At 60.6% G+C, this 20,446-nt stretch overlaps 2 protein-coding genes across 4 annotated transcripts; one reads left to right on the top strand and one right to left on the bottom strand.

Moving 5' to 3' along the window:
• The first annotated feature begins 2,563 nt into the window (after nt 1-2,563).
• GAPDH (glyceraldehyde-3-phosphate dehydrogenase) lies at nt 2,564-6,962 on the top strand. The gene is made up of 12 exons (XM_082420295.1): nt 2,564-2,680; nt 2,940-2,980; nt 4,813-4,912; nt 4,993-5,099; nt 5,218-5,308; nt 5,435-5,550; nt 5,640-5,721; nt 5,911-6,062; nt 6,146-6,224; nt 6,307-6,390; nt 6,472-6,569; nt 6,674-6,962. Exons 2-12 carry the CDS (start codon nt 2,958-2,960, stop codon nt 6,741-6,743), a joined length of 1,002 nt encoding a protein of 333 aa, XP_082276421.1. The 5' UTR covers nt 2,564-2,680; nt 2,940-2,957; the 3' UTR covers nt 6,744-6,962.
• Nucleotides 6,963-7,737: 775 nt separating this feature from the next.
• On the bottom strand, nt 7,738-20,014 carry IFFO1 (intermediate filament family orphan 1). Of its 3 annotated transcripts, none has more exons than XM_082420253.1 (9): nt 19,201-20,014; nt 15,494-15,554; nt 15,299-15,394; nt 14,548-14,688; nt 12,975-13,156; nt 12,762-12,882; nt 12,407-12,502; nt 9,479-9,609; nt 7,738-8,826 (listed from the first exon to the last, which is right to left on the bottom strand). In XM_082420253.1, exons 1-9 carry the CDS (start codon nt 19,971-19,973, stop codon nt 8,715-8,717), a joined length of 1,713 nt encoding a protein of 570 aa, XP_082276379.1. In that variant the 5' UTR covers nt 19,974-20,014; the 3' UTR covers nt 7,738-8,714. The 3 variants fall into 3 exon arrangements, with proteins under 3 accessions (XP_082276379.1, XP_082276377.1, XP_082276378.1); XM_082420251.1 differs by having other exon boundaries at nt 12,975-13,132; XM_082420252.1 differs by having other exon boundaries at nt 12,407-12,499; nt 12,975-13,132.
• Between the last annotated feature and the right edge of the window lie 432 nt (nt 20,015-20,446).

The raw sequence follows: 20,446 nt of genomic DNA, 5'->3' as shown, positions 1-20,446 counted from the left end.
GTTTTTCCTAAGCTCATCTTTGTTTCATCTTTCTCGTTAGCCCAGAGGCAGGCAGCAGATAGAGGGTTATTGATCCAGAAGGAGAAGATGAGCCCAGGAGTCTGGGGCCTGTCCCAGCATCTGCTGAGTTTCACGCCCCCTCAGTGCCTCATCTTTCCCTCTCGACCTCCCCACCCTGCACGCGTGGCAGGATTGCTCCGCTGTGCAGAATTAGGCAGCGTCTACACTCCAGATCCGCACTTCTCAATCTGGGGGCGATTTTGCCCTGCAGGGGACAGTCGGCAACGTCTAGAGACTATTTTTGTGGTCACAACCCAGCGGGAAGGGGTGCTACCAGCAGCTAGGGGGCTGAGGCCAGGGATGTTGCTAAATATCCTACAATGCACAGGACAGATCCCACCACAGAGAATGCTCCGGCCCAAAATGTCAGTGAAGCTGAAGTTGAGAAACCCTCCTCTCCACCAAGGGCTGGCTTCTGTCCTGCCCTCACCCTGACTCGTGCCCCTGACCCCATCTCTAAAGATAGGTGACTGACCTGGCCAGGCTGATGGGAGATCAGGTCATGATTCCCCTTCAGCTCTAGACACTGTCTCTGGGGACTGTCTCCCAGGGATTCCTCACCACGTTACAGGGTCTGCAGCAAGTCAGCCCCTCAGATGCAGGCCCCGTCCACCCACTCCTACTCCCCAGTTCCTCTCTGCTGAGTCACCTGAACTGGAGGCAGTGAGGCTGCTGTCATGGCTACACTGGTGTCTTTGCTGTCATGACAACAGCACACTGCATCAGTCGTGCTCCCAGAGCACTGAGCTCCCTCTTTTCAGCAAAGGACAGTAATGAGAAATGACAAGCATGCGGCAAAGGGGGACATGCTTCGGGTAGCACAGGAGGGTGGAGGGGCTCCTAAGGTCCTTGTCAGGGAAAGCGCTGCCGTCCTGGTGGAGCCTGAGGAGGAGGCCGCGTCCCCCCTCCACTTACCCAGCAGACTCCTCAGTGAGGCGCTTCTCACCTCCCCTCACCATTAGCTGCCCTGTGGCCCTGCTCTTCCTGCTCCTGCAAAAGTCTGGCCGTGGACCATGCAGATGTATGCCAGCCACAGCCAGCCTTGGATCTGGGGCCCCAAGGAGGGAGGGCAATCCCAGAAAGGCAAGGGACAGGCTGGAGTCGGGGTGCAGGGCAGTGCTCTCTGCCTTTTAAGCAAAGGTTATCACCATGCGGGCTAAACTTAGCCACAGGCTTTTCAGCTGGAAAAGGGGGCTGGTCTCAGGTTACGCTGGGCCAGCAAAGAGGCCCCAATTCTGTCCCCCAGCACCTGCTGATGGGCAATGTCCATTCCACCCCACCCCCTCTAAACCCTCAACCCTTCAAGTCCCCAGAACCAGCCCTTCCTCCATCCTCAGCTTACAAACCCAGCACAGTGCAGGCTTCTGACTGACTGGTCTTGGAGAGGAATGGATTCCTTCCTCCACATCACGTGTGCGAAGGGACTGGGGGCCTGTTCCCACCATGTGCCCAAGACCTCCCAATATCTTCCCTCTTCTGGACTCCTCACCCTGCCCCCAACATCCCCTGGACGCAGCCAGTGAAGGGGAAGCCCTGGCTGCAGGGCTGGCCTGCACGTCCCAGGATGGGGAGGGACTTCCGCCCTCACGTCCTGCTCTCGGCCCAGGGCTGGACGGGCTGGACAGGGTGAAAGAGGCATTGTCTCCCAGCCCGGGCGGCACAGCCCTCAGGTTTCCCAGGAGCGACTTTGTGGGAGGCCTCCGGCCCTCTACCGGGCCAGCCCCCAGCAGTGATGCTCTCCCGTCCCGACGCCCCAGCCCGGGCCTAGGGGAGAGCAGGTGGTGCGCACAGAGCCTGGTTTGTCTGCCCCGATTCTCAGGTCTCCAGGCTGCCTGCGCCGCAGGACGTCGTGACCTTCAGTGCAGACCCCTCCCCCGGAGCCTCGTTCCTCTCCAGGCCCTCACAGCCCAGGACCCAGCCCCGGCCCCCCCGCCCGGAGAGGCCCGAAGCCGGGGTCGGGGCGGGGGGGCGGAGGGAGGGGGGAAGGGGGGGGCTGGGCAGGGCCCTGCGGGAGGCCCCTCCCGAGCCTTTTCCTCTGCTGTTCCTGTGTCACTACCGAAGAGCCTCGAGAAGTTCCTCAGCCTTCCCGCCTCTCAGCCTTTGAAAGCAGGGGAGCGGGGGCGGGGAGGAGGAGGAAGGGTGACCCTGCAGCCGCGAGCTGTCCCTGGCTCTGGGTCCAATTCCGTATCTAACCGGCTCCCCAGGTCCTCCCGTTACATCCGTGCAGCATCCCTCAGTTCTCACAAGGGCCCCGGGCCCCGAGTCCACAGAACCCCGCAGTAACCTCCCGCCCCCAATCCCCGCCAAGCACCATCACCGGTCCCCTCCTCCTCTGGGCCAGTCTCGGTCCCCTCCCCCTCTCCGTCCTCAGCCCACAAGCGAGGTGCGTGCACATTTGAAGAACCAGGCTGGTCCAAAAAAAGCAGAGGGCCGACTACTCGCGACTTTACGGGCGCACGTAGCTCAGGCCTCCGCACCCCGGGGCTGGGACTGGGCGATGCGGACCCGCGTCACCACGCCCCCGCCCCTCACCTTCCCTATAAATCCCGGCTGCAGCTTTCCCCTGCGTTCTCTGCTCCTCCCCGTTCCACAGACAGCTGTGTCTTGTGTGCAGTGCCAGGTAAAGCCTGGCGGAGAGGATCCACAAAGGGCTCGGGGACGGTCTCGAAAGGGACGAGGGGCGTGCGCGGGCCGGGGGTGCGGCTGAGGAGGCCGGGGTCCGCGTCGCGCCCGGCGGGGCCCCCGCATTGCGGGGGCGGGAGGAAGGACGTGCGGAAGCGCAGGTCCTGGATGGAGGCCTGGGGGAGGGGCGGGGAGGGCAGCGCAGGACTCCAGCCGCTTCGCCCCGCGTTCTAATGCTCACCTCCCTCTGCCCGCAGCTGCGTCCCGGAAACAAGATGGTGAAGGTCGGAGTGAACGGGTGAGTTACGGGGTGGGGCGGGGTGGGGCACTAAGTCCTGTGGTCCCCACCGAATTGCGTCTGTAGGTCTTGCCCTACTGGGTCTCTGCTAGCGCGTGCGGGACCTGGATGGGGGTGGTCGTACCCCCCCCAAGGAGAACTCAAGGTCGGTGCTCAGACTTGGAGGAGGGCCTCGCAAGGCCTCGTGCCCCCCATCCCCGGCTGTTGCGCCTCCTGTTAACTCCGCCTCTGCGGAGCCTTCCACTCCGCCTGCGGCAGATACACAGGAGTCTCCGATTCTTGCTCTGGACCCATCCTCTAATCCCCCAGCTGGGGCTCTTTCTTTCATTTCGCGCCCTTCGCGGTCACGTGCTGGGGAGGAGCCCGTCCCCCACCTCCAGCCCGTGCCGCCGGCCGGGCGCAGCCCCGGGATGCAGGAGGCACAGCTGCGCGCAGAACCAGCTGGGGGGGCCGGGGGGGCGGTCATCTGCGGTAACCAGCCGCCATGTTGCAACTAGGAAGGAAATGAATGAACTGCCGTTAGGAAACCTTCCTTAGCCCTTCAGCCTGCCTCCTTCCTTGCCTATGACTAACTCTCCTACCCCTGTCTCGTGGGGGTGGAGTCGCCTTTATCCCTTAAGCCAGGTGAGGCTAGGCTTTCCCTTTCTTGTTCAACTAGACCTCAACTCTGACCATACTAACCCTAGACCATCCCTTAAACCGCCAGCCAAATTTCCCCCTAGGGATGATAGGATGCTTTTCCTAGATGGTTCTCTGATGAATCAAAAACGTGGGTTTATGGGGGTGGTCTTGTGTTGTTTTGGGGTTTTTTTTCCTTTCCTTTTTCCGGAGAGGTGTGGTAGCCGTGGCTTGGTGCCATGCTGGGAGAGCTGAGTCATGGGTACTTAGAAATTTTCCACCACAAAATGGCTCCCGGAGCTGCAGCCCCTGTCTTCACAGCGGCTCTCCTCGAAGCTTATTTCTTCCATCCATGCCTAGAGCTGACCCAACCCTAAGGGCCAGGCTGTAAAGGTCACCAGGAGGATTAGGTGTCTGTGAGCCTCGGGCATCCTGCCCTTCTCCCCATCCCGTCTTCCAGAAACCAGATCCCCACTCCACCCTAAGCTGGGGTTAAATATAGCTGCCTGACCTTTTCTGCAGCTGGGGTCCTGGGCTTCCGCTCTTTTCCACCTCCTCCCCCTGCCCTCCCCACACCCAAACATCTGTTGCGCCCACTGCTGATTTTTGGAAAAGAGCTAGGAAGGACAGGTACTAAGCAAATCAGAATGCTGGGATTAGGGGTTGAGAAACCATTCGTTTTCCCTGTCTCTTTCCCTTTTGTAGGAGGGACTTGGGGAAGGGGTGGGTTTCCCCTGGCCAGTTCACTTATGACCTTTGCTCTTGCCCTTTGAGCTTGGTGATGCTGAGTGTACAACTCTTTGCTCTCTAGAGAGTGTAGCCCGAAGCTGGGCCAGACAGGAACAAGCATTTACAGTTAGTGGGTGTGATGAATGCCATGTGCCTGCCACGTGCCCAGACTGTAGGTGGCAGCAGCAGCGCACCACCCTGTCACTCCTCAACGGATATCAGATGACTAGCGGGTGGGCAAGTCTTTGAGCCCAGTCACCTCTTGGGCAGGATGTGAGCCTTCACTTTGTGGCCGCGCTGGGAAGCCAGGCTGGCCTGGCAGAGTTGCTTAGGAAGATAAAGTGAGCTCTCCTGGGACTTCTCTGGTGGTAGCAAAGTGTCATCCTCTTCCCTCTGAAAGAGGGTGAGTGGGCCTGGGGCTGCTTACATACCCAAGAGGACTCTCTCCTCCCTTCTCATGCCTTCTCACCTGTTGTCCCCCTCAGATTTGGCCGTATTGGGCGCCTGGTCACCAGGGCTGCTTTTAACTCTGGCAAAGTGGACATTGTCGCCATCAATGACCCCTTCATTGACCTTCACTACATGGTGAGTGCCACCCGTGCTGGTGGCGGGGAGCAGAGCGTGGCTGAGGCGCAGCCCCTTGATGCCCTCCCTGGTCCCCCCAGGTCTACATGTTCCAGTATGATTCCACCCATGGCAAGTTCCATGGCACAGTCAAGGCTGAGAACGGGAAGCTTGTCATCAATGGAAAGGCCATCACCATCTTCCAGGAGTAAGTGTGGGAGACGGAACAGGAAGAAATTTGCCTTGGAGGAGGTACTGGAGTGGGGTGACCTCCTTGGGTCCGTGGCAGCCCATGTCCCTGAGCTTTGTCCTGTCTTCCCTTGTAGGCGAGATCCCGCCAACATCAAATGGGGTGATGCTGGTGCTGAGTATGTGGTGGAGTCCACTGGCGTCTTCACCACCATGGAGAAGGCCGGGGTGAGCAGCAGGGAGGTGGAAGAGGAGGGGAACTGACTCTGGGCTTCGGTGTGACGGGAAGATGGGGTGGAGCGGACCTAGGCCTGGAAGGGGGAGCCTGGGTTTGTAAGTACTCCTCTGCTGCAGGCTCACTTGAAGGGTGGAGCCAAGAGGGTCATCATCTCTGCCCCCTCTGCCGATGCCCCCATGTTTGTCATGGGTGTGAACCATGAGAAGTATGACAACCACCTCAAGATCGTCAGGTGAGCGCGGCAGAGGGCGTGGAGAAGTGGGCGGATCGTGCAGCGTGGTACATGATGGACGTGCCCTTGACCTGCCTCCCTCTTTCCAGCAATGCCTCCTGCACCACCAACTGCTTGGCCCCCCTGGCCAAGGTCATCCATGACCACTTCGGCATCCTGGAGGGACTCATGGTATGAGTGATGGGGGGCTTGCCAGAGCACATTCAGTCCACACCCAGAGTGGGACCCTTCTCCCTCCCAGAGCATGGCCCTGGGGTTCCAAGGGATCTGCTCAGGTCACTTAGTTCTTCCCCTGGGAGGAGGGAGGGGGGTGGCGTGGTGAGCACTAGGCAGGGCCTTCACGCCCCCTCCTGTTTCCAGACGACGGTCCATGCCATCACTGCCACCCAGAAGACCGTGGATGGCCCCTCCGGGAAGCTGTGGCGTGACGGCCGAGGGGCTGCCCAGAACATCATCCCCGCTTCTACTGGCGCTGCCAAGGCTGTGGGCAAGGTCATCCCTGAGCTGAACGGGTGAGACTCGTTGCTGCTTTTCTGCCCTGGGGACCCGGGGACCCGGGATGCCTGGTGCTGACTCTGCTTACTTGTGTCTACAGGAAGCTCACTGGCATGGCTTTCCGCGTCCCCACCCCCAACGTGTCCGTCGTGGATCTGACCTGCCGTCTGGAGAAACCTGTAAGTTTGGCCTGGAGCAGCTTTGGTGGGCTGGGGCTTGCAAGACTGGAGCTTGAATAACCGCCTGTCTTTACCTCCTCAGGCCAAATACGAGGACATCAAGAAGGTGGTGAAGCAGGCGGCGGACGGCCCCCTCAAGGGCATCCTGGGCTACACTGAGGACCAGGTACTGATGGGTCAGGGAACTTGGTGTCCACGTGGCCCCGGTGAGCAAGACTGGGTTCTGTGCTTGGCTCTTCCTCCCTAGGTTGTCTCCTGTGACTTCAACAGTGACACCCACTCTTCTACCTTCGATGCTGGGGCTGGCATCGCCCTCAACGACCACTTTGTCAAGCTCATTTCCTGGTGTGTGGCGCGGGTGTGGGAGGTGGTGCGTCAGAGTGGGACTGAGTCTGCTGCCCCCTGGTGGCCGGCTCGGGAAAACAACCCTTAACTCCCTCTCCTTCCAGGTACGACAATGAATTTGGCTACAGCCACAGGGTTGTGGACCTCATGGTCCACATGGCCTCCAAGGAGTAAGAGTCCCTGGACCACCAGCCCCAGCAGGAGCACGAGAGGAAGAGAGAGGTCCTCCACTGCTGGGGAGTCCTTGCCCCAACTCCGTCCTCCAACACACTTGAGAATCTCCCGATCTCCACACGGTTTCCATCCCAGACCCCATGAGGAAGGGGGGGGAGGAGGAGGGGCTTAGGGAGCCCTGCCTTGTCATGTACCATCAATAAAGTACACTGTACCCAGGCTACTGTTTTGTCTTGCTCCAGGGTCTAGGATAAAGGGGAGGGGAGCTGGGCTGGGGCCAAGGAGAACTACATCTTGCTGACAGCACCCAACCAGCCAGGAGCCCCGCCCCCGTCTGGGAGCGGACACTGCTCCCCTGAAGAGCCACCTGTCCTCAGCTCACCTTGGTTCCTCTCTGAGGTCTTTGGGTGCCACGGGGACTCGCTGTGCTCCAGATGGCTGTGGCCGAGCCCAGGAATGGCCTGGCTCCACGTATCCAGATGCCATTCTGTCTGCAGCTCCCTGGAGGGTGACACTGGCACAGGAAGTCAGGGCAGAGTCCGCCTGGCCTCTGGCCAGTTAGCTGACCTCTGCAGCAGCATGGAGCACGGCCAGCCTGCCGGGTGCAGGCCCCAGCTCTGCCCAGCGGCTGCAAGTCTCAGTGCCCCAGTGACCACCAGCAGTGCAGCTGTGTGGGTGCCCTAGTGTCGCTGGAGGGATTACAGTAGGCTGGTCCATGGGAAGGGTGGGGATGGCTTTGCTCCCATGTCGTCTGTCACCCGTGGATGCACGTGGGTTTAGCGGTAGAAGCACAGAGCTGGTGCCGCCAACCAGGGCTGAGGCCCTGGCTCTGCCACTCGAGGCACCATTACTTTGGGCAGGTTACTTACAACCTCCGCACCTGCCTTGCACCCGCATGTTTTTGAAGTGATGATAACTAGTGCACTCCGCGCAGAGGACTGTATAACCACCACCAGAACCACCAGAAAGTGCTGGAAACAGTGACACAAGCGTGTTCGATAAATAGTCGCCAGTTTCATTATTATTAGATTCCACACAAACATCAGCTCAGCCCAGCCTGCCTCAGGCAGCGATGCTGAGGGACCCTCGGTCTCGTAGCCCCAGTTCGCCAAGCTTTTCCGAGTCCAGGACGTCTTCTCGCTCAGCTGGTTGGTCTCAGCGTGTGACAGACACGGAGGAGGCACACCTGCAGCTGATGCTTGAAGAAACTGAGACCCTGAGCGCACGTGCACCCACATACACGCTCGTGTGCACACACACACACACACACACACAGCTTCACCTTTCTGTCACCCAGCGGTGACTGGGAAACAAGCAGGAGCTTCTGTCTCCCTCCACGATGCTGATACTGCACCCAGCCAGACCCAGCAGCCGCCGGACCGGACCGGACGCACTAAGGCCCCTGTAACGCGTGGCACTTCCGCCAGGGAAGGCTCACAGCCACACCACTGCTGTCGACGGGCAGCCGGCCGTGAGCGCTCGGACAACAGGGAGGACAGAGCGCCCTGCCCAGGCCCGCTCCCTCCGCTTGTGACGCGGAGGGAAGCCCTCTCCGGTGCGCAAGCCACAGGACGTCCAGCCTAAGCCCCCTCATACCAGTGCCCGGGCCAGTTAGCACCAGTACAGAATCAAGACAGCCAGCTGGCTCGAGGCCACAGGGACGGAAGGAAGGACAATCACGTTCCTTACTCAGTGGAGAGGGTGAGGGGCCACGAGTGCTCTGGCAGCATTTTAAAGATGGGAAAGTAGCATTCACCCACGCATGAAGGCAGGAGAGCCGGCTGTGCAGGGAGTCGCCCGGGAAGGGCAGGCCAAGCCTCGCTCCAGACACCCCAGACCCCTAGAGAGGCCGGGGAGGCGCGCCCCGTCCCCGGGGCCAGGCTCGGTGCTGCAGGACAAACGGCGTTCCGTCTGTGAACCACCCAGCCCTCTGCCTCGGTCAGTCCCAGCGGGCCGAGCTGCAGGAGGCCCCTATCTCATGGCGCCGTCAGATGAGACGTCGCGATCGGAGTCCTCAGCCTCGCTTGGTGGCGGCGGGGGCGGCAGGTCGCTGAGCGGGGCCGCAGTGAAAGCAGGAGACTTTCTAGAAAAGAGCGTCAGTTGTAACCTCGGGCCGGGGAAGCATCCTGACAAGGCTGGCACGCCCACCTCCCCTGGCCTGATCCCCTGGCAGGTGAGCAGCATCTCAGGCAGGGCAGAAGGACCACAGGGCAAGGGCGGACGCAGGGCAAGGGGGGGCGGGAGGGGGGTAAGAAACGGTCCCCACTTTAACTTGGGGACTCGGAGAGGCTGAGTTCAGAAGTATCTGAGGTCACAGTACGAGACGCCGCCGGAGCCGGAGGGCACTGGCTCTGTGGCCCCAGCTTCACGTCTATGAAGTAGTTTTGCAATTTTTAAAAACTAACGCAGGGCCAAAGGCACAAATTGTGGCCCTGACTTTAGATAAAAATCTGCCCCTTGTGCTCCTTGTCAGTTTTTAGCTGCCTTTCTAACCAGGGGAACCGCCAGAGTCAGCGGCATCGGGAGGTTTCAGCAGTCCAACCACGGATGGACGCCCGCATAGTCCAACTGCCGAGGGGGAGGGAGCTGCCGGGCTGAGGCGAGCAGACCAGGCGACCTCCAACGGGCAGCCCCATGGCAAGACGGGCCTGAGTCACTGCCGGAGGGTGTCAGGGCTCTCCAGTGAGGGGCGCCGGGTACCGTCCCCTCCCCACCTGTGCCCGGGGGGCCCTTACCGGTCCCCGGACTGGGTGATGAGCCGGCGGCAGGTCTCCATCTGCACGTCCAGGCCCCGCTTCATGCTGCACATCTCCATGTACTCGTGCAGGTGCCGGTTCATGTCGTTCTTGGCCGTGGCCAGCTCCAGCTGTGGCGGGGGCAGGGCAGGGCCGCCGGGTCAGCAGGGCCCCTGTCCCCCACCCCCGGGAGGCTAACCTGCCAAGGGCACCCCAGGCGGGGGCACAGGCAGCCGGAGTGGAAGTGAAGGACTCAGATTTTAAACTAAACCAGCGCAAGGCAGAAAGTGCCTGATACTCCATCATTCCTTCCAGTTTCCCCGGGAGTCTCTCCCACGGAGGCTTTCACTAAGGGATCTGCTCTGGGCCTGCGCTCTCGGAATAGACTCCCGACGAGAGCCGTGAGTAAGGGATGCTCCTGAGTGCTCGGCCGGCTTGCCCTTCCCGGGGCCCCCCCGGGGCCTGCTCTGGTCCTCACTCCCCACACAGCGCTGTCCCCCCAGCCTGTGCCCCTCTGCAAGCTGGGAGCTCCTGGCAGGGCTGGCCACGGGGCCTACTCATCCCTGCGTGCACGCCCCGCACCTCGACGGCAGAGTCATTAGTTAACTTCAAGCAGCGTCTACGAGACTCATGGCCCTAAGGCCAGAGGCCGGCTGGGCCCTGTTGAAAGGCGCTCTGCTCTCTTACCACCTATTTCCTCTCACTGCTTTTCTCACTTGTAAGCCCTTTTCAGAGATGAACAGAAGGACTGCCTGCCTCGCTGAATGTCCGACGGGCTCTGAGATGTAGCCCGACTCAAGACACGTCATGCGTGACATGATGTGTGGCCCGGAGTCCAGGGAACGCAGTCTCCCTCCCAGACCCCGCCTCTGCGCCACAGGCTCGAGGTGGAGCTGAGAGCCAGGCGCAGAGGCGGTGAAAGATCTGGGCCACAGACAATGTGCAGCCTCTCTTTGTTCTGGGCACAAAGAACAGGGGCCACAAGGGGAGGCAGAGTAAAACTGCCCGGAGGTGATTTGCTTGACTGCCTGAGAGCAAAGAGAAAGGGCGGGAAACCACCCGTGAATGGTCTGAACTGGGCAGAGAGGATGGGAACTCGGAGAGAAAAGAAAACAGTCACAGAGCCTGACAAAGAGATGGTAGCCTGGGTGGATCAGAAGCCCTAGTGAGCACGGCTCAAACGACGGCCTCGGTTCCAGAGCTGGGATCCCCGTCGGGGCCCCCGCAGCAAGAGCACGTCCAGGGGCAGGACGCGCTGACTGTTCAGTCCAGGAGGGAAATATGGTGCCGCCAGCTCTTGTCCAGACTGGCTGCCACCTACACCCCAATCCCTACACCTCAGGAGAGCCGGAATTAAAGAGGAGGGGTGGGTTCTGGAGCCCATCACTCAGCGGGGCAGGGAACAAGGGAATGAACCAAACACATTCCAGCAGAATACGAGGCTAGGACGGCCGCCAGTCTCTACACATTCAGAGCAGGGCTGCAGGAAGGAGACGACCCCAAAAGCCACACTGAAAACCCCGCGCGCGCTGGCGGCGGGGCAGGGCGGAGGGGTGAGGCTGGGAGCAGATGGAGAGGGGAAGGGGTGGGGGGAAAGACTTCCCGCCCACCCCCCACCTGGGCCTTGGTCTCACCATCCAATGATGGAAATGGTCCTTGCCTCCACCCCAGGGCCCCTGAGAGATCAAAGGTCACTGAGTTAAATGGACCTCAGGTGTCCCATTTGGATGTCCAGGAGCACCACCACCGTGTCCGCCCTCCTGACACCTCCCCGAAAGGCCGTTCTAGGCGTAGGGAGGAGGCGGAAGGCGGAATGGGCGTAAACGGGAGAGCGGAGCGCAGTTCCCCGCCCAGCTCCTCAGCTAGTGGCGCACAGCTGGCTGTGCCTTTCTTTTCTTTTTTTTGGCCACATGGCATGCAGGATCTTAGTTCCCCGAAGTGGGGATCGAACTGGGTCACGAACCCGCGCCCCCTGCAGTGGAAGTGTGGAGTCTTAACCACTGACTGCCAGGGAAGTTCCCAGCAGTGCCTTTAAAAGTGAGCGTCTGTCTGCCTGGGCAAAAAAAAAAAAAAAAAGGAAGCAGGTTTTGCTTAAAGGAGCAGGGCCAGCTAATGCGCGTTGGGGGAATGAGGATGTAGGAAAAGAATTCCTCAACTTCCACTGCCGCTGTGAGGGCAGTGGGCTTGGAGAGAGGCTGAGAGTTCCAGAAGGCCCCCAGCCTCATCCCCAAGTCAGAGGGCGTGGAAAGGACCCTCTCACGCTTGCTCGGGCAGGACGGCTCACGAGAATCACACGCAAGCCTCGTCCCACAGGCCCTCCTCCCAGGTGCCACAAATCCTTCCTGCCGCCCCTAGAGGCCTAGAGTTTAAGTTGAAGCACCAGTTCCACTCGCATCTCTAGAAGGTTCCTCAAGGCTAGGGAATAAGAATGGAGATTTCCCCACTGGCTCAAAGGTTGAGCGGAGGCAGCAGCAAAGTTCAAGTCCACCTGAGTGGACTCCACTACAGCACTAACCGTAATAACAGCAAAGATAATAAAGCAACGACTACATGCAGTGCTGACTACGAGACAGACGCCGCCCCGCGCTCTGCCTGGGCCTTCTTTCACTTGACCTTCAAACAACCCTGAGGGAGGTATTAGTAAGAATCCCACTTTACAAATAAAGAAGCAGGCTCAGAGAGAAGAGGCCTGTTAAAAGTTAGAGTGGAAGTAAGTGACAGTGCTGAGGTTTGAACCCACATCTGTCGGCCGCCCTCCGCAGCCTGAGGTCTTAAGGACCCACCAGAGGTGCTACAGTGGGGAGATCACTCCGCCCCCGCCAGGAAGAAGTGGGGAGGCCCTGGTGTCTGGGGTCCCGCAGGGGTGAGGCCATTGCACCTGCGACCCACCGGGAACCTGGGGCCCTCATCTTCAGCGCACGGCCTTACCTCTATCTGGTCAATGGTTTCCTGATATTCTTTCTCCCGGGTTTTGAACAGGGACTCAGTATCTTTAATCACCTTCTCCAAACTGTCTTCCGGCTGCTGGAGTGGAAAGGGAAGCAGGGGGAGGCCAGATGGGAGGGGTGGGATGGGGCACCACAAGGCAAGGCGAGGGAGAGAGTGAGTCAGGTTAAAGGAAGCCGGAGAGAGAGGGGACGAGGACAAAGGACCAGGGAGAAGCAGGTGACGGATGGTGGCCACAAAGGGAAGACAGAGCACGGAGTGGACGGTGGGCCGGGAGGAGACGGGCCTGGCGCCCGGAGAGGAGGAGCCGGGGCCCTGCGGCTGGGAGGGCGGTTACCTCTCCCGGGGCCTCTGCAGCAGCCAGGGCATAGCCCGAGAAATCCTCCCAGAGCAGCAGGGTCTCCTCAGTCTCCTCCCAAGTCAGGCTGTCACAGTCGTCCTCAAAATCATACTCCCTCCTAGAGACAGGGAGCCCGGGCGTCAAGGCGGGCGGCGGGGAGGGGCTGCTGGGCGGGGCTCCGGCCTCGGGGGAGGGGCCTGCGGGACTCACAGCTGGTTGAGCATGCGCTGCATCTCCTCGTTGATGCTGAGGGCCGTGCTCTCCTCCTCATCCCCGTCGGGGTGGCAGGGCCCGTCACTCTCCGACAGGGAGCTGTCCTCCTCGACGGCAGCCTTGCGCTCCCGCTTCCGCCCCCCCATGGACGGGACCTTAATGGGAGACAAGTGCAGAGACTACAGAGACGAGGCCGGGTGCATGAGGAGAAGGGCGTGGGCGCCGGCAGGGGAGGGAAGCATGGACCAGCGGGAAGGGCGGGCAGACAGAGAGAAGACACAGTTACAAGACGGAACAGAAACACCAGCGTCACCGAGACAGGCAGACAGACACAGATGGGGACGGGGCTGCAGACTAGGAGGAAGACAGACAAGAAACAGAGAAAACAGAGCAGTAAGATAAGGGGGAAATGGCTGGCCTCGACCACAGTAAGATGCGCATAATGGCCCAGAGGATTTCTTTTCTAAAAAGTCTTCTAGTGAAATGACTGAACTGAGAAGGAACTTTCAGGCTGCAAGGAGGAGGGAGACACGGAGTTGACAAAGCAGAACCTGAGTCACACATCCAGATCTGGAAGCCAGAGGGCAAAGGGAGAAAGAGAAATGGAGGCAAAACAATGAGAGAGGGAGGGAGACAGAAGAAGGGGAGGGAGAGAGAGAACGGGTTGGGGGGGGAGAGAGAAGTGGGGGGAGAGAGAGAGAAGAGGGGGAGAGGGAGAGAAGGGGAGGGGTAGAGAAGGGGTCAGAGTGAGAGAAGGGGGGAGAGGGAGAGAAGGGGGGAGAGGGAGAGAAGGGGGAGGGAGAGAGAAGGGGGGAGAGGAATAGAAGGGGGAGAGGGAGAGAGAAGGAGAGGGAGAGAGAGAAGGGGGGAGAGGGAAAGAGAAGGGGGGAGAGGGAGAGAGAAGGGGGAGAGGGATAGAAGGGGGAGAGGGAGAGAGAAGGGGTGAGAGAGAGAGAAGGGGTGAGAGAGAGAGAAGGGGGGAAGAGGCAGGGGGGCGGAGAGGGATAGAAGGGGGAGAGGGAGAGAGAAGGGGAGGGAGAGAGAGAGAGAAGGGAGGAGAGGGAGAGAGAAGGGGGGAGAGGGATAGAAGGGGGAGAGGGAGAAAGGGGAGGGGAGAGAGGGGTGGGGAGAGAAAGAAAGGAGAAGAGCAGGAGGATGGAGGGGAGGGGTCTGTGCTGAGAGCCCTGCGGGTCAGGAGGCCTGGGGAGCTGAGAAATGGGCCGGGGACGCAAGAAGCTTGCGTGAGAGCAAAACTAACCAGCTTCTTCTGTGGAGGAAGCAAGAGAAGATGAAAGGCAGAGAGGCGAGGAGGCGGATGGGAGAGAGAGGGGAGGGGAGAGACGGCGTTAGAGACGGCTCCAAACTCCTCTCCAGAGGCTGTCCCTCACCCCCCAGCCTCGTCCCGCCAGGGCCCGGCTGCTGCGCTAAGGTCTCCGAGAAGGGGCCGGGCCCAGCTCGCGGAGGACCGGCTCTCGCGGCCCCGCGCCCCCCCTACAGAGCTCGGGCGCGGGCGCGGACACCGGGCAGTGGGACGGGGCGGGGGCCGGGCCCAGGCGCCCCTCGCCCTCACCTGGAACATCTTGATCACGTCCTCGCAGTTGCGCTGCTGGGCCAAGTCACAGAGCTTGGCGGTGATGTCGATGCGGCGGCAGATGTCCATGTCCACCTTCATGGCCTTCTCCTGGATCTTCGTGTCCAGGTCAGACAGGTTCTGTGCGGGGAGCACGGGGAGCGGTGAGGGGGGCCCTCAGGGCCCGGCAACGTCCCCTCATCCTCCCAGACACTGGGTGCCCCTCCAGCACTCTGCCCAGGACAGCTGGCTCCCTGGCCAGACGGGGCCCCCGAAGGGCGTGGCCCAGTGGCTGGGACCCGCAGGGGGCTCCCTCCTGGAACTCAGGCTCCAGGAGAGACTGACTGACTACCAGGAGCTATGAGAGTGGAGAAAGTACCGTAATGGTAACATCAGCTGACACTGAACTAGCGCCGCCGTCCTAACTCAGTACATCACAACCTTCGAACCAGCCTGCAAAGTATGTGCTCTACTATCCCATTCCACAGACCCAGATATGAAGGCAGAGAGGGTCAGGACTTCACCCGGGGCCACACTGTGAGCAAACCACCCTGAGTAACGATGGAGGCCACGGGGACTTTTGTTCTCTCTTCTTCTCCTGAGTTAGGGGGTGGGCGAGGGGAAAAAAAATGGAAGCACATACACTGGGGGGAGGGTCAGTGAAGTGGGTGCAACTAAGAAGGCCGGCGCCCTGGCCTCAGGCAGCCTCGCCCCGGTGGGTAGGGACGAGGGGTGGCGTGGCCGCACTCACGTTGCTCATGAGCCCCTTGAAGACCACCAGCTCGGCCTTCAGCTGCTCCACCTTCAGGGCCAGCTCCTCCTGGCAGGCGTCAGCCTCCTGGGCCTCCTACGGTCGGGAGAAAGCCGGCAAACCTGGCGTGAGTGGCACTGCCTGCGGGCAGCGGGCGGGGGAAAGTGGGATGAGGCGGGGCAGGGCGGCCCTCACCTCCTGGAGCTCGTTCACGCGCTCCTGCAGCTGCAGCCTCACCACGTACTCCTCTTCCCACCTGCAGACAGCGAAGGGCCAGCGCCTGGGTGCGGGGTCCTCCCGCCTCCGCTCCCCGCCCCCTGCCGGTCTGGCTCAGGCCCCGGCCCTGGGTCTGCTTCCCCAGAGGGGAGGAGCCGGGCAGAAGCGTGTGGCTCCAGGGTCCCCGCCAGCTCCCAGCTCACCAGCTGCCTTCCCGGAACCTCTGGCCTCGCACCATTTAAGAGCAACTGCGGCTGCTCTGGTCCCTCGCAGGGCCCAGCCCGACCAGCTGTCTGGCCTGCCTCAGTCCCCCTCCTTTTGCCCACACCACCCGGCCCGGTCTCCCACCTCCGGTCCTCAGATCCGGGCTCCCGCCTGCTGCCTGCACCCGAACAGAGCTCGTCTAGCCCGCTGCCCTGCCTCCTGTGGTACCATTAATCCTGTAAAAGCAGCTGCAGGACACATATGGCATCAGCGAAGTTGGTCAAGAGCCTGGTAGGACATGCTTGAAGTCCATCCCCACAAGCTCCAGAAACTGCCCACCCAGAGGCCCCGGGTGAGCCGCAGAGAGGGGCCAGGGTGCGGGCAGGAGCCTGGGATCACTAAGCACCCACGCCCAGAGGGAGAGGGAAACGAGCGTGGAAAAGTGCCTCATGACTGTGGTGGGTGACAACTAGGGGCAGGACCTCCTGGGCCCCAGCATGCAGAGCCTACGACCATGAGTAGGCTAGAAGACACTCCTGGCCAAGGCTGGGAGCGGGCCAGTGCGCCCTCCTCCTCCTCCTCACAGAGGCAGGAGGGCGGCGGCGGGGGCAACACCCCTGCTTAGGATTGATTTCAGGGCCCCGCAAGGTTGGCTGGAACAGCAGGACTCCTCAGACCCCACTGACATAGCCCAGCACTTCTCCCCCATCCTGGAAAGGCTTCCTCCAGGCTGAGAAAGGAGGGGAACTGCACCAAGAGAGAAACCTCAGCACCAGAAAGGTGGTTAGGAAGCAGCACGGAGAACACACTCTGCAGGCCCAGGCCTTGGTCCTCCCCTCCCCTCCCCTCCATCTCTGTTCCCAGGTGCCTCTCAGCTCTCTTCCCTGGGCTCCTCCTCCAGGTCCATCTCTCCTAGCTCTCCTGCTCCAATCCGCACTGCAGTCTTCCTAATAATAACTCCTCGACATCACCTCCCGGCGGCTGGGTGGGGAGAAGGCAGCCCAGCTCCGCTCCCGCCTTCCTGGCTCCCCGCCCAGCCGGCCCTCACATCCTCCTCCCCTCGCTCTGGCATTCTCATTCAGACAGTTGGGGCCAGCGAAGTGCCCCAGCAGTGTCAGGTTATGTATTTTCTTAAAGAAGACCTTTATCTTTCTGGGCCTTGGTATCTTCATCTACAACGCGAGGGCACGGGATGCAGTACCCTGATGCCCCTGGGGTCCATGCATCCCTGGAGGAAGCGAGCAAGACAGACAAGGGGACAATAGCCCTGGAGAAGACACATCAGGAAAGGTAGGACGGCGAACTCAACTGTTTCAGGCAGAAATTTAAGGAAGTTAGGTATGGATTAAGATTAATAAAATCTCACAGGGTAAACAAAAAAAAAAAATCTGAAAATAAACCATCTGGAAGCTCAGTAGAGTTCTATTTGTACTCCAGCCAGACATTCCCACGAATGGGTTCGTTTTGACCTCCATTTAAATCTGGTCTCCCTCGCAAGGTTCTTTAAACATGGGTAGAACTTGAGCAATTTCCATGTATTCTACATCGAGCAAACATCTTTCTTCCAAATAAACGGCCTCCCTGAGGGAAGTGAGGAAGCAGGGGCCACTCCTATGTCGGAAAAACTGAGACCAGGAAAAAGAGATCCACCCAAGGTCACACAAGGCAGGGGAGCTGAACCCAGAACCAGGAGGCCTCAGCTCCTTCCCAGTTTAGTGCTCATACTATGCCCACGTCTTCCAGGCCACAGACAGGAGTTAGCTTTGCTATAAAGAGAGGAGAACAAGGGCAGGGGATCTGGGATGGAAGAATGAGTAACTGCCAGGATCACGTACCACCCACGTCTGGCTGTGAGGCCCTCTGCACAGCAGCGTGCTGCAGAGATATGAGCTCATCAGTCCCCGAGGAATAACCCTTTGCTGCCCTGGACAGCTGGACCAAGGACAAACACTCTTCCAGTTAGAAACAAAACACCCCGACAAGAGCAGTTGTTCCTGTGGTTATGGATGTATTCCAGAACTGTCCATGTTCCACTGCTGACGGCGTTAATTAACTCCTGCAGTGGCTGGGGCAGGAAGTTTCTGGGTGACATCTGAATGATGGCTTTAAGATAACTGAGACTCCCAAAGACAGTTCAATCACGGACTACAAGTAAGGAAGGAAGCCAGCCAGCACGAGGACAGGACCCACCTCAGCAAGCCTGCTGATCTGTGATCTGCTAGACTCAGGCGGGTTACAGATCCCTGAAGTTCGCCGCCCGACCCCCAACCCGACCCAGCAGTCATTTGCCTGAACATTCAGCCAATCCCCACCAGACACGAATCTCTGCTCCACTGGGCTGCAAGGGTAATTCCCAGGCCTGCCCACAAGGGGTCAGAGTAGCTCATTAAGAGGTTAAACCTGAAGGCAAAGCCTCTTTCTGGCCTGTCATCTCCTTCGTCTCCAACCATGGCATCCCAGGCACAGAGTGTACCAAGTGCTGGCTGTGCTCACGCTTCTGTCCTAACAGCATGGATACCAACCCTCTAGGGGATCCACTTGGATGCAGCCAGCACTCCTGCGTCGCATCCCCTCCCCGGAGCCTTGTGCTACCCCGCAGGGCTCCCTGCAGAAAACCAACTCTTCATCTTCAGAGTGACCCGGCCTGCCCCAGCTGCCTTGTGTCAAAGGTGTGGTGTGTCCATATTCCCAACCTGCTCCTACTCGGGTCCTTGCTGCCCTCTTCACACTTCCTCCGCCTTCAGCTCTGCACTTTCAGATCCCCCAGCTTCCGCTAGCCCTGGGCCAACTACAGTCCCTTCCCCTTTCCCTAGGGAATTCTCTTTACTCCTTCTTCCCCCCTCCCTCCTTTTCTGACCTATTCCCAGAAATGCCCTAAGGTCCCCACAGCATTTTGGTTTGGATGGAACCAGAGCAGCCATGCTGCGCCCTCGGACGCCGTTTTGGGAAACCCTGGGCAGAGGCAGGATCGTCACCTGCAAGGTGCGGCCCCCCTCCACCCCACTTCTCATTTCCCTTCGACTCGCAAATTAAAACTACATTCTTTGCCTCTAACTTTTGATCAGTATGTGGAGCTTATATCACAAAGTCGCTCCGAGGGCTGAGCCTGGGGGATTAGGCAGTAGCCCGGATGTGACCTCTCAGACCCATGTTCCTTTTGCACGTCGCAAAACCCCACGGTTAACACAGTCCTCCAAACACTGCAGCCTAGATGAAAAACAAGCCTTCCCCGCAGTATTCGGCTCCCAGACGCCTCCTTCCTGTCACGAGTCTTGACTTCTGCATTCTCCAGGGATTCTAGTCTCCGGGTATCCAATTCCGTCTGTGGACTTCCAAGCTCCTCCTTACACAGCAGGAACTTTACTCATACTGACTCCTCCCTGATTCTTGGGCCCCAGCTGCTCTCGGCTCCTGTACGAACACCTAGCCCCGGCCCCAGTGTGGCGTGAGCTGAGCCCCGTCCCCACCTTCCCGATCCCTACCTCCGCTTGTACTCGTCCCGCTCGCGCTTCACTTTAGCCAGCACGTTGTAGAGAGCGCGGATCTCTGGGGTGATGGTGTCGATCTGGACGCCCACCCCGTCGGGGTGCACCCACGACAGGCCAGGCCCTTGCACCAAAGTGGGCTCCAGTCCCGGCCCGAGCCGGCGGGCGTGAGAGAAGGACCAGATGGTGCCCGGCATGAAGCGGGCCGACGAGGAGTAGGCGGAGGAGGCGGAGGTGGAGGGAGCCGGGTGGCAGGCCGCGGAGGGCGCGAGGGGGCCTGCCGGCGAGCGCGCGGGCGAGCCCAGCACCCGCGCCGACGGGGTGCAGACGGCAGCCGGCCGGGCGCCCAGGGGCAGCCCCAGGGGTCTGACGGGGCTGACGAAGCCGGTCTGCACGGCCTGGTCTCGGCGAGCCAGGCCCCGCCGGCCCTGCTTACCCTCCTCCAGCGCCTGCTGCAGCTGCTTCTCCAGCAGCCGGTTGCGGCGCTCCAACTCGTGCACCTTGGCCAGGAAGCAGCGGAAGCGGAGGTTCAGGGTCTTGAGCACGTTGATGTTGGAGCCCAGGTCGTTGCGGAGCGCCATGGCGGCGGGGGGCGCCGGGCCCGGCCCGGGCGGCGAGTAGGGAGCCGGGCCAGCCCGGGCGAGCGGCGCCGGGGGCACGTCCCCGCCGGCGGCCAAGTGGTCGCTTCCCACGGGGTCCCCCAGCGGCCCGGCCAGGCCTTGCTGCTCCTGCTGGAGGAGGAAGAGGTTGGGGCCGAATAACGGATTCATGGCTGCGCCTTCTGCTGGGAGATGGAGACCGGTGCAGGAGCAGGGCTGGAGGGCGAGGGAGGAGAGCCAATGAGGCGCCAGGGGGACGAGGGGCAGCCAATCAGACGGCTCGGCGGAAGGGGCAGAGGTCAGAGGGGCGGAGGAGGCCAGGGAGGAGGCCAATGAAAGGCTCATTCGGAGGCTGGCACCTGGACCGACCTTTCCGGGTCTGAGGCTGAGCCCTGAGCCGACCGGACCCCGGCCCATGCCCAGAATCCAGCCAGAGTGGCAGGACATAAACCCCAGATCGTCCAGTACTCCATGGTTCTGGTGGCACGAAATTCACCTTGCCTACACCCCAATTGCCCTCCTCTCCCCTGAATCCAAACACCCAGGCTCTGACTCCGTGACTCTCTTTCCCTGGGTCCCTGGGAACTGACTTGATTTCTCAGTATACCACACTGTCCCCTCTTCAGAGGTTCCCTGTCCCACCC

The sequence above is a fragment of the Balaenoptera physalus genome, assembly GCF_965194825.1.
Source record: "Balaenoptera physalus genome assembly, chromosome: 13".
In the NCBI taxonomy this organism is placed as follows: domain Eukaryota; kingdom Metazoa; phylum Chordata; class Mammalia; order Artiodactyla; family Balaenopteridae; genus Balaenoptera; species Balaenoptera physalus.
Note: the sequence above shows the minus strand (reverse complement) of the source record. Positions and strands in the feature narration are given on the sequence as shown.